The sequence below is a fragment of the Vombatus ursinus genome, unplaced genomic scaffold (genome assembly GCF_900497805.2).
Source record: "Vombatus ursinus unplaced genomic scaffold, bare-nosed wombat genome assembly UNPS02008216.1, whole genome shotgun sequence".
NCBI classification, from domain to species: domain Eukaryota; kingdom Metazoa; phylum Chordata; class Mammalia; order Diprotodontia; family Vombatidae; genus Vombatus; species Vombatus ursinus.
In genome coordinates this window covers 291,629-309,588 of record NW_020947994.1, presented here as the reverse complement: position 1 = coordinate 309,588, position 17,960 = coordinate 291,629, and the positions used below count along the sequence as shown (strand labels likewise).

Here is a 17,960-nt window from a genome sequence, read left to right as displayed (position 1 = left end):
ATTTGTGTACAAATATTTACAAGCCAATAACTAAATACTAAGGACATACACAATAATTTGTGTGGAGAGAGAGGTGAGACCCTAGCAACTCCTGGGATCAGGAAAGCTCTCCTGAAGGAAATGGTACTGCAGCCTGGTTTGAAGAAAGTCAGGAAATGGAAGGGAGGAGGGAGAGAATTACAGCTGTAGGAGACCAGCTGTGCAAAGCACAGAGCCTGGAGGTGGAACATCAGGTAAACCAGCTTGATAGGATGGCAAAGGTATGAAACCTGGAAAGGTAAGCTGGAACAGAATTGTGAAAGGCTTTAAATGAGAAAGAAAGAAGTTTGTATTTTATACTAGAGACAATTCGGAGCTATTTGAGCTTCTTGAGCAAGAAGGTGATGTGGATAGGCCCACACTATTGAACATATCTGGGCTCATAAGAGCCAGTTTTGATCCTGGGAGTTGGTTTCTCTTTTTGCTTCATTTCCCCCATATGGAATAGCTTCAGGAAAATCTAGTATATTCATGGTTTAGCACATTTCTAGTATAACAAGTATTTTGAAAGACTAGCTCACGATAACTATATATACATATATATACACATATATACATATATACATATATGTATATATATATACACATATATACGTGTGTGTGTGTGTATATATATATATACATACTGTGAGAGAGTTGAAATACTGAGAAAAGCAGTATGTACTGACAGTTTAAAAAGTCATTTGGGAAAATGGAATAATGTGAGGTACTTCTTCCTTTGGAGCCAAGGAAAAGGTGTCAGTTAAATCTCTGATCCATGAAGATGTGTGAGAAATCTGTGGAGAAGAAGAAGGTTAGGAAAAACTTCTTACTAGCTGGAAGTTTGGCATGGTATGAGCATGAGGGAAAGCAAGTGATTCAAGAAAGAGGACAATGTAAAGTTGATCTGGTTAATTATTAAGTAAAGATTGAGATGGGAGGAAAGCAAAGCCAGAGCAGGGCTGATAGCCTGAGAGAATACAGAAGAAGGTAAATTAGAGGTCCTAGTAAAAAACAAAGGATAGAACTAGGAGGAATGAGGCACAGTGAGAGATAAAATAAGATTATGGTTAGAGGAATTTCAGAGTTTTTGTTCATAAAGTGAAACAGAAACCGTGGAATAAACGGTTTAGGTCATGGAAGATGAGGAGATTGATGAAGTGGGCCAAAATATTCAAGGTACAGAGTGTATATTGAAAGCCCATAGTATAAGGAAAGTTGGGTAAGAATGGAGGGAGAATGACCAGGAGGCTGTTAGAGAACAGTTAATAGGATCTGGATAAAATGATTCTCAAATGAAGAGAGGTAAGTGAGTGAAGGCAATGGGAGGAGCAGGGGAAAGGGGATTTTTGGAAGTAGTGGTTGGAGGTAGGGAGGATACCTACTCCTGGCCCAATAGAGGGAGAAGGGAGGAAGATGAGGGAAGGTGTATCCAGTACTGAAGAGAATGACTATAGATTAGAGTCTTCAGGGAAAATCAGTTCTCAATGAGTGGTCAGTTCCTGGGAGGAGCACGAGAGGAAGGGGCCTAAGATGAAGGAAGGTTTGTGATAGAAGAGAACAGAGAGGACAATGAAAAAGGGAGGCAGGATTGAAATTCATAAGGGATAAGAGGATAAGAAAATTGGTAGTGGCATCAGGGAAGTAGCAACTGAGTTTTCTTCATTACCAGGATTAGACTTCTATCTCCAAGACCCCTGTGAATGGCAAATGGTGGCAGGTACAAGGGAAGAAGGAAGATTGGGTCTTTTACAGCAAGTCTTCCTGTAGATGAGATCCTGACAGCAAGAGATACATGGTCGATGTGAATGCTAGCCCGAGTTCTTGAAGCAAGATCCTATTGTCCAAAACTCATTTGTAACATTTGTGTAGCTGTTACATCAGGAGGCAGAGTGAATTGAACATCCAAAAAGAATGTCCATCTAAAATAGTCTGTTTTGCCAGTGCCCTTGGCTAGTCCCTGAAGCAATTCCTGATGACATTATACTCTCTTACCCCACCATAAAGATCTACCTTTACTTTAAGAATATAGGACATCCCACTTATCCAGTTACCTGACATGAATAGAGGCTTAATAGTGCTGTATATGGTTGCATATTATTGCATAATAATGTTGCATAGGGTTATCTTATTAAAAATCAGAATGTTCTAGTTATTTGAAATTTTGAATTGCACAAGATATGTATATATGTATATATGTGTGTGTATATGGAGAGAGTGAGAGAGAGTACTTTCAAGACCTACAATGTAAAATTCTGTCATTTAATAGGTTTATGACATGGAACTGGGTGAAGAATTTTATCTTCCACAGAATAAAAAAGAGAGTAGACAGATAGCCCCAGAGCTTTCTGACCTTGTTATCTACTGCCAAGCTGTGAAATTTCCAGGTAAGACTAATCTTCTCATTCTATTCCTTTAAGATGCTAAATTATAAAAAATGTGTCCTTTCATTTTCATCTTTATATGACTACTCCTTTATGTTTTGTTGAGTTGACACTGCTTATCATTTTCCAATGTATTAATATTCCCTTGGTTATCATCTCCTTCCACTTGGCAAAGAGATCAAGTTTTTCTGATTAATGTAGTTTCTTTTGTTTTTTGTTTGTTTTTGTTTTTAATTTATTATTCATTTATTTTTGACATTCTTTTTTTTCCAAGTTCCAAATTCTCTATCTCTCAGCCCTCCTCTACCCATTGTGAAGGCAAGAAATTATGCCAGCAGTACATGCAAAATCATACAAAACATATGTCCATATTAGCCTTGTTGCAAAAAAAAAAGAACCAGAAAAAATTATACTTCAATCTGCATTCAGTCTCCCTCAGTTCTTTCTCTGAAGAGATAGCATTTTTCTTCATTAAGTGTTTCAGAATTGTCTTGGATCATTGTATTGATCAGAAAAGCTGTCATTCACAGTTGATCATAGTAATGTACTATGTACATAATACAAAGTTAATTATTACTAAATAAATATTTTTGTACATATAGGTCCTTTTCCTTTTCCTTTTTGATCTCTTTGGCATATAGACCTAGTAGTGTTATTGATGAATCAAAGGGCATGCCCAGTTTTATAGCCCTTTAGGCATAGTTCTAAATTGCTCTCCAAAATGGTTGCATTAGTTCACAACTCCACCAGCAGTGAGTGCATTAGTGTTCCAATTTTTTCACATCCCCTCGAACATTTGTCATTTTCCTTTTCTGTCATATTAACCAATCTGATGGATGTGATGTGGTACTTCAGAGTTGTTTTAATTTGCATTCTTCTAATTAATAGTGATTTAGAGTATTTTTTCATATGACAATAGATATTTGATTTCTTTGTCTGAAAACTGCCTGTTCGTATCCTTTGACCATTAATCAATTGAGGAATGACTTGTATTCTTATAAATTTGACTCACTTCTCCATATATTTTAGAAATGAGGCCATTATCAGAGATACTGGTTATAAAAATTCTTTCCCATTTTTCTGTTTCCCTCCTAATCTTGTATGCATTGGCTTTATTTGTGCAAAAACTTTTCAATTTAATGTAAACAAAATTGTCCATTTTGCATTTCATAATGTTCTCTATCTCTTGTTTGGTCATAAATTTTTCCCTTTTCCATAGATCTGAAAGGTAAACTATTCCTTGCTTTTCTCATTTGCTTGTAGTATCAGCCTTTATATCTAAATCCTGTACCCATTTTGACTTTATCTTAGTATAGGTTGTAAGATGTTGATCAATGCCCAGTTTCTGCCATATATTTTTCTGGTTTTCCCAGCAGTTTTTGCTAAATAGTGATTTTTTATCCCAGAAGCTGGAGTCATTGGATTTATCGAATAGTAGATTAGTATAATCATTGACTGTTGTGTCTTGCATACCTTAAGTATTCCACTGATCCACCACTCTATTTCTTAGCCAGTACCAAATAGTTTTGATGATTGCTGCTTTATAATACAATTTAAGATCTGGTGCAGCTAGGCCACCTTCCCTTGCATTTCTTTTCATTAGTTCTCTGGATATTCTGGACTTTTTGTTCTTCCAGATGAATTTTGTTATTGTTTTTTCTAGTTGTATAAAATATTTTTGGTAGTTTGATTGGTATGGTGCTAAATAAGTAAATTAATTTAGGTAGAATTATCATTTTTATTATATTAGCTCGGCCTACCCATGAGCAACTGATATTTTTTCAGTTATTTAGATCTGACTTTATTTATGTGAAAAGTGATTTGTAATTGTGTTCATATAATTCCTGGTTTTGTTTTGGCAGGAAGATACCCAAATATTTTATGTCTACATGGAATTTCTCTTTCTATCTCTTGCTGCTGGGCTTCATTAGAAATGCCAATGATTTGTGTGGATTTATTTTATATTCTCCAACTTTGCTAAATTTGTTTATTATTTCAAGTAATTTTTACTTAATTCTCTAGGATTCTCTAAATATACCATCATATCATCTGCAGAGTGATAGCTTTGTTTCTTCTTTGCCTATTCTAATTCCTTCACATTCTTTTTCTTTTCTAATGGCTACAGCTAACATTTCTAGCACAATATTGAATAACAGTGGCGATAATGGACATCCTTGTTTCACCCCTATCTTATTGAAAATGCTTCTAGTTTATCCCCATTACATATAATGCTTGTTGATGCTTTTTTGTAGATGCTATCTATCATTTTAAGGAAGACTCCATTTATTCCTATGCTCTCTAGTGTTTTTAATAGGAATGGGTATTGTATTTTGTCAAATGCTTTTTCTGCATCTATTGAGATAATCATATGATTTCTGCTAGTTTTGTTGTTGATATAGTCAATTATACTGTTAGTTTTCCTAATATTGAACCAGCCCTGCATTCCTGGTATAAATCCTACTTGATCATGGTATATTATTCTCAAGATAAGTTGTTGGAATCTCTTTGCTAATATTTTATTTAAAAAATTTGCATCTATATTCATTAGGGAAATTGGTCTATAATTTTCTTTCTCTGTTTTGGCTCTTCCTGGTTGAGGTATCAGCACCATGTTTGTATCATAAAAAGAATTTGGTAGGACTCTTTCTTCACCTATTTTCCCAAATAGTTTATATAGTATTGGAATTAGTTGTTCTTTAAATATTTGATAGAATTCGTTTGTAAATTCATCTGACTCTGGAGATTTTTTCTTAGGGAGTTCATTGATGGCTTGTTCAATTTCTTTATCTAAAATGGGGTTAAGTATTTTATTTCCTCTTCTGTTAATCTGAGCAATTTATATTTTTTAAATATTCATCCATTTCACTAAGATTATCATATTTATTGGCATACAGTTGAGCAAAAGAGCTCCTAATTATTGTTTTGATTTCCTCTTCATTGGTGGTAAATTGACCCTTTTCATTTTTGATGCCAGTAATTTGGTTGCCTTTTTTTTAATCAAATTAACCAAAGGTTTATCTATTTTTTTTCATAAAATTAGCTCTTAGTTTTATTCATTAGTTCAATAGTTTTCTTAATTTCAATTTTATTAATCTCTCTTTTGGTTTACAGAATTTCTAATTAGGTATTTAATTGAGAATTTTCAATTTGTTCTTTTTCTAGCTTTTTTAGTTGCATGCCCAATTCATTGACCTCTTCTTTCTCTATTTTATTCATGTAAGCATTTAGAGATATAAAATTTCCCCTAAGAACTGCTTTGCTGCATCCCATGAGATTTGGTATGTTGTGTCATTATTGTCATTCTCTTGGATGAAGTTATTTATTGTTTCTATGATATTTTGTTTGACCCACTCATTCTTTAGGATTAGATTATTTAGTTTCCAATTAATTTTTAGTCTATCTTTCCATGGCCCTTTATTACATGTACTATTTATTACATCATGATCTGAAAAGGATGTATTTAATATTTCTGCCTGTCTGCATTGGATTATAAGGTTTTTATGTCCTGGTACATGGTCAGTTTTTGTGTAGGTGCCATGTACTGCCAAGAAAAAAGTATAGTCCTTTCTGTCTCCATTCAGTTTTCTCCAGAGGGCAACCATATTTAACTTTTCTAAGATTCTATTGATCTCCTTAACTTCTGTCTTGTTTATTTTGTGGTTAGATTTATCTAGTTCTGAGAGGGGGAGGTTGAGGTCCCCCACTAGTATAGTTTTGCTGTCTATTTCTTCCTGTATCTTCCTTAACTTCTCCTTTAAGAATTTGGCTGCTATACCAGTTGATGCATATATGTTTAGTAATTATATTACTTCATTATCTATAGTCCCTTTTACCAGGATATAGTTTCCTTCCTTATCTCTTTTAATTAGATCTATTTTTGCTTTTGCTTTGTCTGAGACCAGGATTGCTACCCTTGCTTTTTTCACTTTAGCTGAAGCATAATATATTCTGCTCCAGCCTTTTACCTTTACCCTGTGTGTATCCCTCTGTTTCAAATGTGTTTCCTGTAAACAATATATTGTAGAATTATGGTTTTTAATCCATTCTGCCATCTGCTTCTGATTTATGGGAGAGTTCATCCCCTTCACATTCACAGTTATGATTACTTCCTGTGTCTTCCTCTCCATCCTCGTTTATGCTTTTTTCTCTCCTTTCTCTCTTTCCCTCCTTAGTAGAATTTTGTTTTCTACCACTGCCTCCCTCAGTCTGCCCTCCCTTCTATCAGCCCGCTACCTTTTCTTTTACTTCCTGTAGAGTAAGTTAGATTTCTATACCTAACTGATTGTTATTCTCTCTTTGAACCAAATCTGATGAGAGTAAGGTTCAAACAATGCTCATCTCCCTCCCTTCTTTCCCTCTATTGTATTTGGTTTTTATGCCTTTTCGTATGATATAATTTATCCTTATCTTCCTCCTTCTTTCTTCTTCCCCCAGTACAATCCCTTTTCACCACTTACTCAGATTTTTTACCATCACATCAAAGTCAACTTAAATCCATGCCCTCTGTCTAAGTATACCCCCTTTTAAATGTCATAATGACATGACAGTTCTTGAGTTACAAGTGTCATCTTCCCGTGTAGGGATATAAACAGTTTGCCCTTATTAATAATATGCTGTTGTTGTTGTTGTTTTTGTTTTTTCTTTCCTGTTTACCTTTTTATGCCTCTCTTGAGTCTTGTATTTGAAGGTCAGATTTTCTGTTGAACTCTGGTCTTTTCATCAGGAAGTTTTGGAAGTCTCCTATTTCATTGAATGTCCTTCTCCTCCCCTGAAAGATTATGCTCAATTTTGCTAGGTAGTTGATCCTTGGTTGTAATCCAAGCTCCTTTATCTTATGGAATATTGTATTTCATGCCCACCGATCTTTTAATGTAGAAGCTGTAAGCTTCTTTGTAATCCTGACTGTGGTTCCATGATATTTAAATTGTTTCGTTCTGACTGCTTGCAGTATTTTCTCTTTGATCAGGTAATTTTGGCATTTGGCTACAATATTCCTTGGTGTTTTCAATTTGGGATCTCTTTCAGGAGGTGATTGGTGGATTCTTTCAATGACTAGTTTACTCTCTGGTTCTAGGATTTCAGGGCAGTTTTCTTTGATGATTTGCTGAAGGATGTTGTCCAGGCTCTTTTTCTCATCATGGTTAATAATATGTGTATCTCTCTGTTTCAAATGTGTTTCCTGTAAACAACATATTGTAGGATTATGGTTTTTATAATTTTTAAATTGTCTCTCCTGGATCGATTTTCCAGGTCAGTTGTTTGACCAATGAAGTATTTTATGTTTTCTTGTATTTTTTCATTCTTTTGTTCCTTCTTGACTGATTCTTGCTCTCTCATAGAGTCATTAGCTTCCACTTGCCCCATTCTAATTTTTAAGGAGTTGTTTTCTTCTGTTAGATTTTGTACCTTCTTTTCCATTTGGCCCATTTTACTTTTTAAGTTCTTCTCTTCAGTGAGTTTTTGTGCCTCCTTTTCCATTTGGCCAATTCTGCTTTTTAAGGACTTGTTTTCTACAGTTAATTTTTGTCTTTCCTTTTCCAAGCTATTGACTCCCTTTTGCATACCTCTCATTTCTTTTCACAGTTTTTCTTCTACCACTCTTATTTGACTTTAGAAATCCTTCTTGAGCTCTTCCTTGAAGGCTTTTGGGGCTTGAGACCAGTTCATGTTCCCCTTTAAGGTTTTGGATGTGGGTATATTAACAATGTTGTTCTCTTCTGAATTTGTGCCTTGATCTTCCCTTTCCCCAAAATAAAAATCTGTGATTATTTTCCATTTCTGCTTTTTGTTCATGGTGTTTGCCTATTTCCTGACTTTTAAAAAAAAATGTTGAATTCTCTTGCTGGAGCAAAGGGGGCACTTGTCCAGGATTCTTTTCCTGCTCACCAGGGCCTTACACTTGAATGTTTGACTCCTACTGGCCTAGGCTTTGCACAGGGATGTTTCAATGCTGGTGGATTTCTGTCAGCCTGGAGCTTTGCCTTCTGGAGTTGTGCTTCCCAGAGTTATGTTGAGGCACTCGGTGATTTCACTGCTGGAGAATACTGTCACCCATGGTGGTTTTCCAAGCTGGCGTCTACCAGTTCCCCTTCCTGCATTGAGGCTCTCGGGGGTCCTGGTGTTGGTACTTGCCTGCTCCACCAACCTGGGTATCAGGATTTCCCCCAGTATCCTGAGGTTGGGCTTGTCACTGGCTTGCTGGGACACCTCCAGTCCTGTACTGCTCCCCTCCCCTCAAGCAAGCGGGGCCTTTCCCGTTAATCTCCCAAGCTTCCTGGGGTACAAAACTGCTGTGCCCTGTCTTTTTGCTGGCTCAGGGTTTTTACTAGGTTGATATTTTCTGGGCTTTCAGAGATCAACGAGGGAAGGTGAGAGCAACTTACTTCTTACCCCACCATCTTGGCTCTAACTTGCAATTGACTTTGAGTTGAGTGAGAGAGGGCTGTGCAAAGTCACCAGCCTCATTTTCCCCTCTGTCTGTAGTAATTTTAAATGAAACTTCTCTTCCTATCTCTCCCTGATAGACTTTTTTTTGGTAATATATAGAAACGCTGATGAATTTATGTGGGTTTATTTTATATCCTACAGCTTTACTAAAGTTGTTAATTATTTCCACTAGTTTTTTTAGTTGATTCTCTAGGATTCTCCAAGTATACCAACATATCATCTGCAAAGAGCAATCGTTTTGTTCTCTCATTGCCTATCCTAATTCCTTCAATTTCTTTTTCTTCTGCTATAGCTAGCATATCTAGTACAATATTAAATAATAGTGGTGATAATGGGCATCCTTACTTCACTCCTGATCTTGTTGAGAAAACTTCTAGCTTATCCCCATTACAGATAATCATTGCTGATGGTTTTAGATACATACTACTTAACATTTTAAAGAAAGCTCCATTTATTTCTATGCTTTCTAGGGTTTTTAATAGGAATGAGTGTTGTATTTTGTCAAAAGCTTTTTCTGCATCTATTAAGATAATGATATGATTTTTGTTGTTTTGTTATTGATGTGACATTGCTGACAGTTTTCCTAATATTGAACCAGTCCTGCATTCGTTATATAAATTCTACCTGCTCATAATGCATGATCCTTCCATTGAACTATTATATTCATTTTTTCTGGGTAGATTCTTGGTTGTAAGTTTAGTTTCGTGGCCTTTGGGAATACCATATTCCAAGCTCACCCCTCCTTTAATTTGGAAGTTGCTAAACCTTGCATGATCCTGACTATGCTCCACAATATTTGAATGTTTTTTCTTTTCTTTCTGGCTGCTTGTAGTATTTTCTTCTTGACCTGGGAGCTCTGGAATTTGGCTGTAATTTTTCTGGGAGTTTTCATTTTGGGATTTCTTTCAGGAGGTGATTGGTTGATTCTTTTAATTTCTATTTGACCTTCTGGTTTCTAGGATATTAGAGCAGTTTTCATTGATAATTTCCTGAAGTATGATGTCTAAGCTCTTTTTTTTTTATTATGACTTTCAGGTAATCCAATATTTCTTAAATTATCTCTCCTCGATCTATTTTTGAAGTCAGTTGTTTTTCTAGTGAGATAATTCAAATTTTTTGGTTTGGTTTTTTTTTCATTCTTTTGACTTTGTTTGAGTTTCTTGATGTCTCCTGGAGTCATTAGCTTCTACTTGTCGAAAACTGATTTTTAAGGAGTTATTTTCTTCAGTGAGCTTTTGTAACTCCTTTTCCTATTTAGCCAATTCTGCTTTTTAAGGAGTTCTTTCCTTCAGGAAATTTTTGTACTTCTTTTTCTGTTTGGTCAAGTGTGGTTTTTAAAGAGTTCTGTTCAGTGAATTTTTATGTCTATTTTAGCATTTGATCAGTTCTGTTTTTAAGATCTTACTTTCTTCAGTATTTTTTTGTTCCTCTTTTGCCAAACCATTGACTCTCTTTTCATAATTTGCTTGCATCACTCTCATTTCTTTTCCAAATTTTTCTTCTACTTCTTCTATTTGATTTTTTAAAAATCCTTTTTGAGGTGTTTTAGGAATTCTGGTTGAACTTGGATTCAGATATATTTTTCTTTGAGGCTTTGCTTGTAGCTGTTTTGACATCTTTGTCTTCTTCTGAGTTTGTATATTGATCTTCCCTGTCACCATAGTAGATTTTTATGGTCAGTTTCTTTTCATTATTGTTTGTTCATTTTTCCAGCCCATTTCTTGACTATTAACTTTATGTTAAAGTCAGACTGATCCCAGGGTGGAGGGGGCACTGTCCCAAGCTTCAGTTTTTCATGTTGCTATTTTCAGAGCTAGTTCCGGGAGTCCATTAGTTTTTGATGCTTCCAAGGTGGTGTGAGCCAAGGAGAGGTGTGGTAACTCCTCTGCTTGTGCTCTGGTCTTTTCCCAGGAAGGATCTTGCTCCCCTGCAGCTGTAAGTGCTAGTACTTCTCTTGGCCCTGGAACTGTAACCAGGTCCTCTGCTCTTCTGTAGCCACAAGCACTAGTGTTCCTCTCTACCTTGGAACTAAAGTCAGGTCCCTTGCTTCCTTGTAAATGACCACAAACATTTTCCCCACCCTGCTACTTCACCCAGGGCCCCTACTCCACTGTGGCTGCTAGTGCCATTGCTCCTCTTGGCTCTGGAACTGTGACATGGGCCCTCGCTCTCCTGTTGTAGCGAGGATTTGTGCTCCTTCTTTCCTTGAAACTGAGAGCAAGGCCCTTACTCCCTTGTGAGTGACCACTCCCTTCCATCCTGGAACTGCATATGGGTATTGCAACAGGGTTCTGTGCCCAGTGCCAGCAAAGGGTCTCCTATAATCTCTTTCTGACCAGTTGTCTGACCCCTTTACATCTGTGACTGAGAGCTCCCAAAGATGCTGCTGCCACTGTGGCAGCTGCCTCCAAGGCCTGCTGCTGGTGTTGCCATAGTCTGCACTGAGCTTTCCTGATAACCTCCTAAATTGTCTTGGGCTGGAAGAATATATCACCCTGACCTTTAGTTGGTTCTGCCACTCTTGAATTTGTTTCGAGGCATTATTTTAAAGTTTTTTGGAGAGGAATGTTGAGAGAGTTCAGCTGAGTTGCTGCCTATACATCACCACCTTAGCTCTGTCTCCCACTAATGCGCTTTATAAGTTCTTTTGTGTTCCTTATTTTTATTATTGATTCATATCAGTTAAATTTACTTTGGAAATGGTGATAGTCTGTGTTAACATCTGTTCTTTTATCCATTTCCATTTTTGTAACTTCAACAGCTGATTTAAATAGATTAGGTGTTAGCTATACTATATCTCAAACTACATTATAAAGTGGTAATTATCAAAACAATCTGGTACTGGCTAAGAAATAGTGGTGGATCAGTGGAATAGATTAGGTACCCAGTACGTTGTAGTAAATGACCATAGTAATCTAGTGTTTCATAAACCCAAAGGTCCAAGATTTTGAGATGAAAACTCATTATTTGACAAAAACTGCTGGGAAAACTGGAAAACAGTAGGGCAGAAATTAGGTATGGACCAACATCTTATACTGTATACCAAAATAAGGTCAAGATGGGTGCATGATTTAGACATAAAGGGTGATATCATAAGCAAATCAGGAGAGCAAGGAATAGTTTACCTGTCAGATTTATGGATAAGGGAAGAATTTAGGACCAAACAAGATATAGAGAGCATAACAAAATGTAAAATGGATACTTTTGATTATCTAAAATTAAAAAGTTTTTGAACAAACAAAACTAATGCAACCAAAATTAGAAGGAAAACAAAACTAGGGGAAAATTTACAGCAAGTATCACTCATAAAGGCCTCATTTCACAAATATATAGAGAACTAAGTCAAGTTCATAAGAATACAAGTCATTCCCCAGTTGATAAATTGTCAAAAGATATGAACAGGCAATTTTCAGAAAAAGAAATCAAAGCTATCTATAGCTATATGAAAAAATGCACTAAATCACTATTGATTAGATAAATGCAAATTAAAAACTCTGAGGCACCACCTCATATCTATCAGATTGGCTAATGTGACAGAAAGGGAAGGGATGTGAGAAAACTGGAACACTAATGTGCTGTTGGTGAAGTTGTAAACTGATCCAACCATTCTAGAGAACAATTTGGAACCATGCCCAAAGAGCTATAAATCTGTGCATACATACCCTTTGATCTAGCAATGCCATTGCTAGTTCTGTATCCCAGAGAGATCAAAAAAAGAGGAAAGGACCCATTTGTACAAAAATATTTGTAGCAGCTCTTTTTGTGTTAGTTAAGAATTGGACATTGAGGGGATGTCCATCTGCTGAGGAATGGCTGAACAAGTTATGGCATATGATTGTAATGAAATATTATTGTGGTATAAGCAATGACAAGATAATTTCAGAGAAACCTGGAAAGACTTACATGAACTGATTCAAAGTGAAGTTACCAGAACTAGGAGAACATTGTACACAGTAACAGTAATGTATGATGAGCAACTGTGAATGACTTGTCTATTCTCAGCAATGCAGTGATCCAAAATAATCCCAAAGGATCATGATGAAAACTGCTGTCTGCATCTAGAAAAAGAACTGATGTCATCTGAATACAGACTGCAGCATAGTGTTTTTCTTTTTCTTCCTTCCTTTCTTTTTTGAGTCTTCTTGCACAAAATGACTAATATGAAAATGTTTTACATGATTACACCTATTCCAGGTTGCTTACTGTATGGCAGGGTAGGGGTAAAGAATGGAGGGAGAGATAGAATTTGTAACTAAAAACTTTAAAGAAAAGCAATGAATGTTAAAAATTTGTTTTTACATGTAATTGGGGGAAAAAATAAAATATTGTTTAAAAAAATAAGAAAATACCAGTCAATGAAATTGATGACAGAAAAAAAATTCAATAATAAATAAATAGCTTAGGGTGGAATTCCTTCAATTACACATCATATCTTTTACTTTTTTTAACTGTAATTTGGTTTTGATTTTGATTTTTGCTGTAACAACTCAAAGGATTGACTATATGCAGACAACTGATTGGGAAATTATTCCGCCACTGATAGTCATTATTTTCCTTACGTAGATTATAATTAATTATACTTTCATGATGTAGATAGTATTCACCATATCCAGAGTTTTCCACCTCTCAAAGAAATTATTAATGATATATAGCCATAAGGGTTCTTTCTGGTCTAAAAGCTTTCGCCCTCTCTTATTCCTTACTCCTGGACTATTTTTTTCCAATGCACATTTCATCATCCTTCCCATGTCCAATTTCGCATTGATATCACTGAGCACTGAAATACATGTTAAGTTAATTTTGAAGGTCTTGCCAAATCTTTTTAGTAATTACCTTCCTCTTCATCTTTTGTTAATGTTCCATATATCTTAAAAACACAACTACTCTTCAATATCCACCCACCCTCCATTTTTTCAAAGAAATTTTTAGAATGTGTAATCTATCCTTTCATCTCCCACTTTTTCTCCACACATTCCTTTCTTAATCTTTTTCAGTCAAGGTTCTTCTCTATTGCTCCACTAAACCTAAACTTTTAAAGGTTGCCAATGACCGCCTACTTATTTAATCTGATGGATACCCCCCCTTATTCAGCATTCGTCTCAGATCCTATGTAATATTTGACTCTATATTTTCTTAAAACTTTCTTTCCTTGGCTTCCTGGAATTTTACTTTACTGTTGCCCCTGCTTTTGTGATTGCGTCTTCTCTCTTCCCTTTATTTGTTTCTATTCCTTCTACTTCCCACTGTGATGTCCCCCATGTTTCTGATATCTTCTCTTCCTAATCTTCCCTCTGGCTCACTTACTTGGTAAACTCATTCATTCTTATTATTTCAGTTCACCTCCATATGAATGATTCTCAAATGTGTGTCTCCAGATTAGTTACTACCTTGTCTCCAATCAAGATTTCTCACTGCCAACAGCACATCTCTGCTTGGCCAGGGCAGCTATGGGGTGCAAAGGGCAGAGATTGGAGCCAGGACAACCTGGGTTTAAATACTGTCTTCAACACTTAGTGACCCCAAGCAAATAATTTAAACTCTCTCAACCTCAGATCCCTGTGAAATGTGATGATAATAGTATCTGTTTTACAGGGTTATTTTGAGGATTATGTAGTTAACATATGCAAAAGACTTTACAAATGTGAAAGTGCTACGTAAATACTAGCTGTTATTATTATTATCATAGTTTGCTGCAAACTCCAAATCATTATTACATCCTAAATTAAATTTGTCATCCTTCTGAAACCAGTTACCCTTTATATCTCATTTATGTCATTTGCCCTCTCCTCTTTCTAGTCTAATAGTCTAGCAAATTTCGTTTAGTGTCTTTGACCTTTCCCTCTTCTTCCCCTTTAACTAATCTGTCACCATGTCTTCTTGTTTCCTTCCTTGAAATATCTCACAAATTTGTACTTCTTTCTTTATTCCCCCTTACTGTAGTCCAGGCTATCATCATTTCATATTTGGATTATTACAACAGCCTCCTTATTGGTGATCCTGACTCTAGTTACTATTCTGTCATTAATATGACTTCAACATAATCACCCTAAAACATTCACTCACCCTGCTAGTCAAGGAGCTCTGATGGTCCCCTATTGTATATAATATTGAGTCTAAACCCCTCTGTTTGACTTTCATATCCTCCATAAAATGGCCCTGGCCCATCTCTTCAGTCTTGTTCACAAGTGACTACAGTCAATCTTGTCGGACAGGTCTCCTTACTGTCCCCCAGTAAGAATAATTATCCTATTATTCTTGCTTGCATGCCTCTGTTTTTGCTATTCATTCTAGGATTGAGTGTTTACCCTTCTCTTCTTTGCCTCTATAAGGCTAATTTATCTTTAAGGACCAATTCAAATTATGCTTTATCCTTGAAACATTCTTTGACTTCTCCAAACTTCCTTACCTAATTTCATTCTGTAATTATCTCCAAATATTTTTATTAAGTATCCTTATTAATAAAAATAAGTTTGAGCATGTACTTCAAATATGTGTATTTTTGTAAATTATACTCATGTACACTATACTAATTATTATATATTATAAAACTTGCATAAAATTAGAAAATTTTTGAGTAATGAGATACAGATGAAATATTTGAGCCTAGATTCAATAGGGAGCCACTAGAGTTTATTGAGAAGGGAAGCAATACAACAAGTTCTGCACATGAGGTAAATTTCTTTGGCATCCTCCAAATGGATTGGATTGGAGGATGGATTGGAGAAAAAAAGCTTAAGGGAGGGAGACTGAAAGTCTATTGCAGTAGTGAAGGTGAGAAGTGATAGCAGCTTAAATTAGGGTGATGGCTGTGTGAGTAGAGAGAAGGAGTCAATATCCAAGAGATGTTGTCGAGCTAGAAATAGCAGGACTTGGGTACTGATTGTATATATGAGTGAGTAAGAGTGAGAAGCTGAGGATGACTCCAAGGTTACAAGCTAAGTGACTGGAAGAGTAGTGGTTTCCTCAACAGTAGTAAGGGGAAAGATAATATAGTAAGAGCTGAATGACGTGTAGATCTCACTCCATCCCTACCATGTCTGACCCACTCTAGCTTACTGAAAGCAAAAGGGGTAGAGGTAGGGCTCTTTACTACCCGTGATACTCCCCACGCCTACAAAGTAATCTGGGAGATGGGTAGAGAATAGAATTTTGCCTGTGTATGTGTAGGTGCTTGGGTCATGACTAGAGAGCTATTGTCCCGAAGGGCTTGGCTACCAGAACCTAGCAGGGGAGGGAGGAGAGTTGAGTATATTGAGTGATGATGGGTGAAGTGCAGGGTGTAGTTATATTGGAGACAAGCCCATTACAGACTGATTGGTGTGCCATCTGCAGTATCCCTGTGGCTCCAGGGCTCCAGTTACATCATTTAAAAGGATATCGTGGCTTATTCATTTTAAGTTTTAGCCCATTCTTTCAGCATAAACATTAATTTTCTTGGCAGCCCAGAAATCCTACAGCAGTAAAAACCATGCTTTGTTGGCAGACTGATGGTTTTTTAATGAGCCATTTGAATCACAAGGATAGACTGTCAGAGCTGTTGGATCAGGACTGTGCTACAATGCATTCTCAGACCTCAGAGCTGACGAGCCAATTTGTCTGAAAGAAGTAAAAGTAGTTGTTCTTGACACTTTTCTTTGTGTGCTCCTCTCCTTGGCGTTGTAACCCAGGCAGATGAGCCAAACCTACCCCAGCCATCAAGAGACAACAATCACCCTTGCATCCTTGTGGATGTACTTTTGTTAGGGGACAAGACAAACTAAATGTCAGTCTTAAATGAAGATACCCAGTAGTAGCTGAAAAGAATAGGCGTATGCTCTTGGCAAATTTAAGAGCAACGTTTCTGACAATTGAGTTTGAAGAAAAAAGAAAGGTGACTTTGAACCAAAAGACTAGATGGGATATATAGTGATGAATGGTTATAACTTACCTAGAAAGCCATACTTGTGACCAAAAAAAAAGTTTGACTTTTTTAAGTTGCCTTGCATCCTTGTTTTCTATATCATGAAAACCATTGTTTTTCTTTTAGCATGTAGTAGGAAAATAAAATTTAGTTCACAAAAATCTGATATGCACACAACTTTTAGGGATAATCTATTGTGTAAAGAAAGGTACACTTATAAAAAAACTAACACACTATTAATTAGGAAGCTTGGTTAAGTGTCATTTGTACTGTCTTCTAGAAAAGTTTTCTCTCTCAAAAAAGATGACCTTTAATCATAAGTATTACAATACTATCTGGCAGAATTAGTAACTAATGAATAAAAAACATAAGCATTAGTCTTTCTATATTGGTATATATGCATTTGCCAGAACATTGATGTGAAGAAACATACCAAAAGAATTTTTGACTAATTCAACACAATGCTACCAGTATTGTTGGTTCAAATCCCAGATCTGTCACCTAAGTAAATCACTTAAAACTTTTGTGAAAAGAAGGTTGTCTTCATCAGATTCCACCTCCCCTTTCCTTTACGTTTTCTGTGCTTTCAATGATCATACTATAATCCCTGGCTCCTCAAAAGAAAAACAACCCACTTCATCTTGGTTCTACTATCATGAAGGAAACAAACTCATTCAGAATGAAGAATTCCTGGTACTCCCAAGTGTACTACTCTGTTTTCATTTTAAAAGAGGACCATTCAAAGAGATTTAATTTTAAGGAATAGATTTCCAATAATGGAATTTTAATGGGGCTATTTGGGGCAGAGATCTTCCCAGGTCACCTTAAATAACCAGGAAACATGTGACAGTATAGTAGGGGTATTTAACCTGGCTAAGAGAAAGCAGGGGGAGGGGGAAGATGATAGTTATGTCAAAATTCTGTCATGTGAAGAAAGGAATTAAATTTGTTCTGGACCCCAAAGGGCAGAATTAGGAAGCAATGAGTGGAAGCTGCAAAGAAGCACTTTTATGTTCTCTATTAAGAAAAACTTCCAGTTAGAGTGGGCTGTCTCCCAGAGGTAATGGGGTCCTCCACATTGGATATCATCAAACAATGGCTGGATGACCTCGTCAGGTGTGGTATAGAGGAGATTCTGGTTTGGGTCCAGGGCAGATAAGGGCCATTCTGACTGAGTCTGTGATATCAAACAAGGTGATTATGCCAGAAAG

General features: G+C 36.2%; 1 protein-coding gene across 1 annotated transcript in view; it reads left to right on the top strand.

Moving 5' to 3' along the window:
* Nucleotides 1–17,960, top strand: part of LOC114034138 (1-phosphatidylinositol 4,5-bisphosphate phosphodiesterase epsilon-1-like) — a gene marked incomplete at its 5' end in the record, with an annotated part of 125,605 nt that overhangs the window by 58,700 nt on the left and 48,945 nt on the right. Inside the window, one exon of the mRNA XM_027849740.1 lies at nt 2,288–2,405. Within this exon, the coding sequence (XP_027705541.1) occupies nt 2,288–2,405 (118 nt within the window). The remainder of the gene's footprint in view (nt 1–2,287; nt 2,406–17,960) is intronic.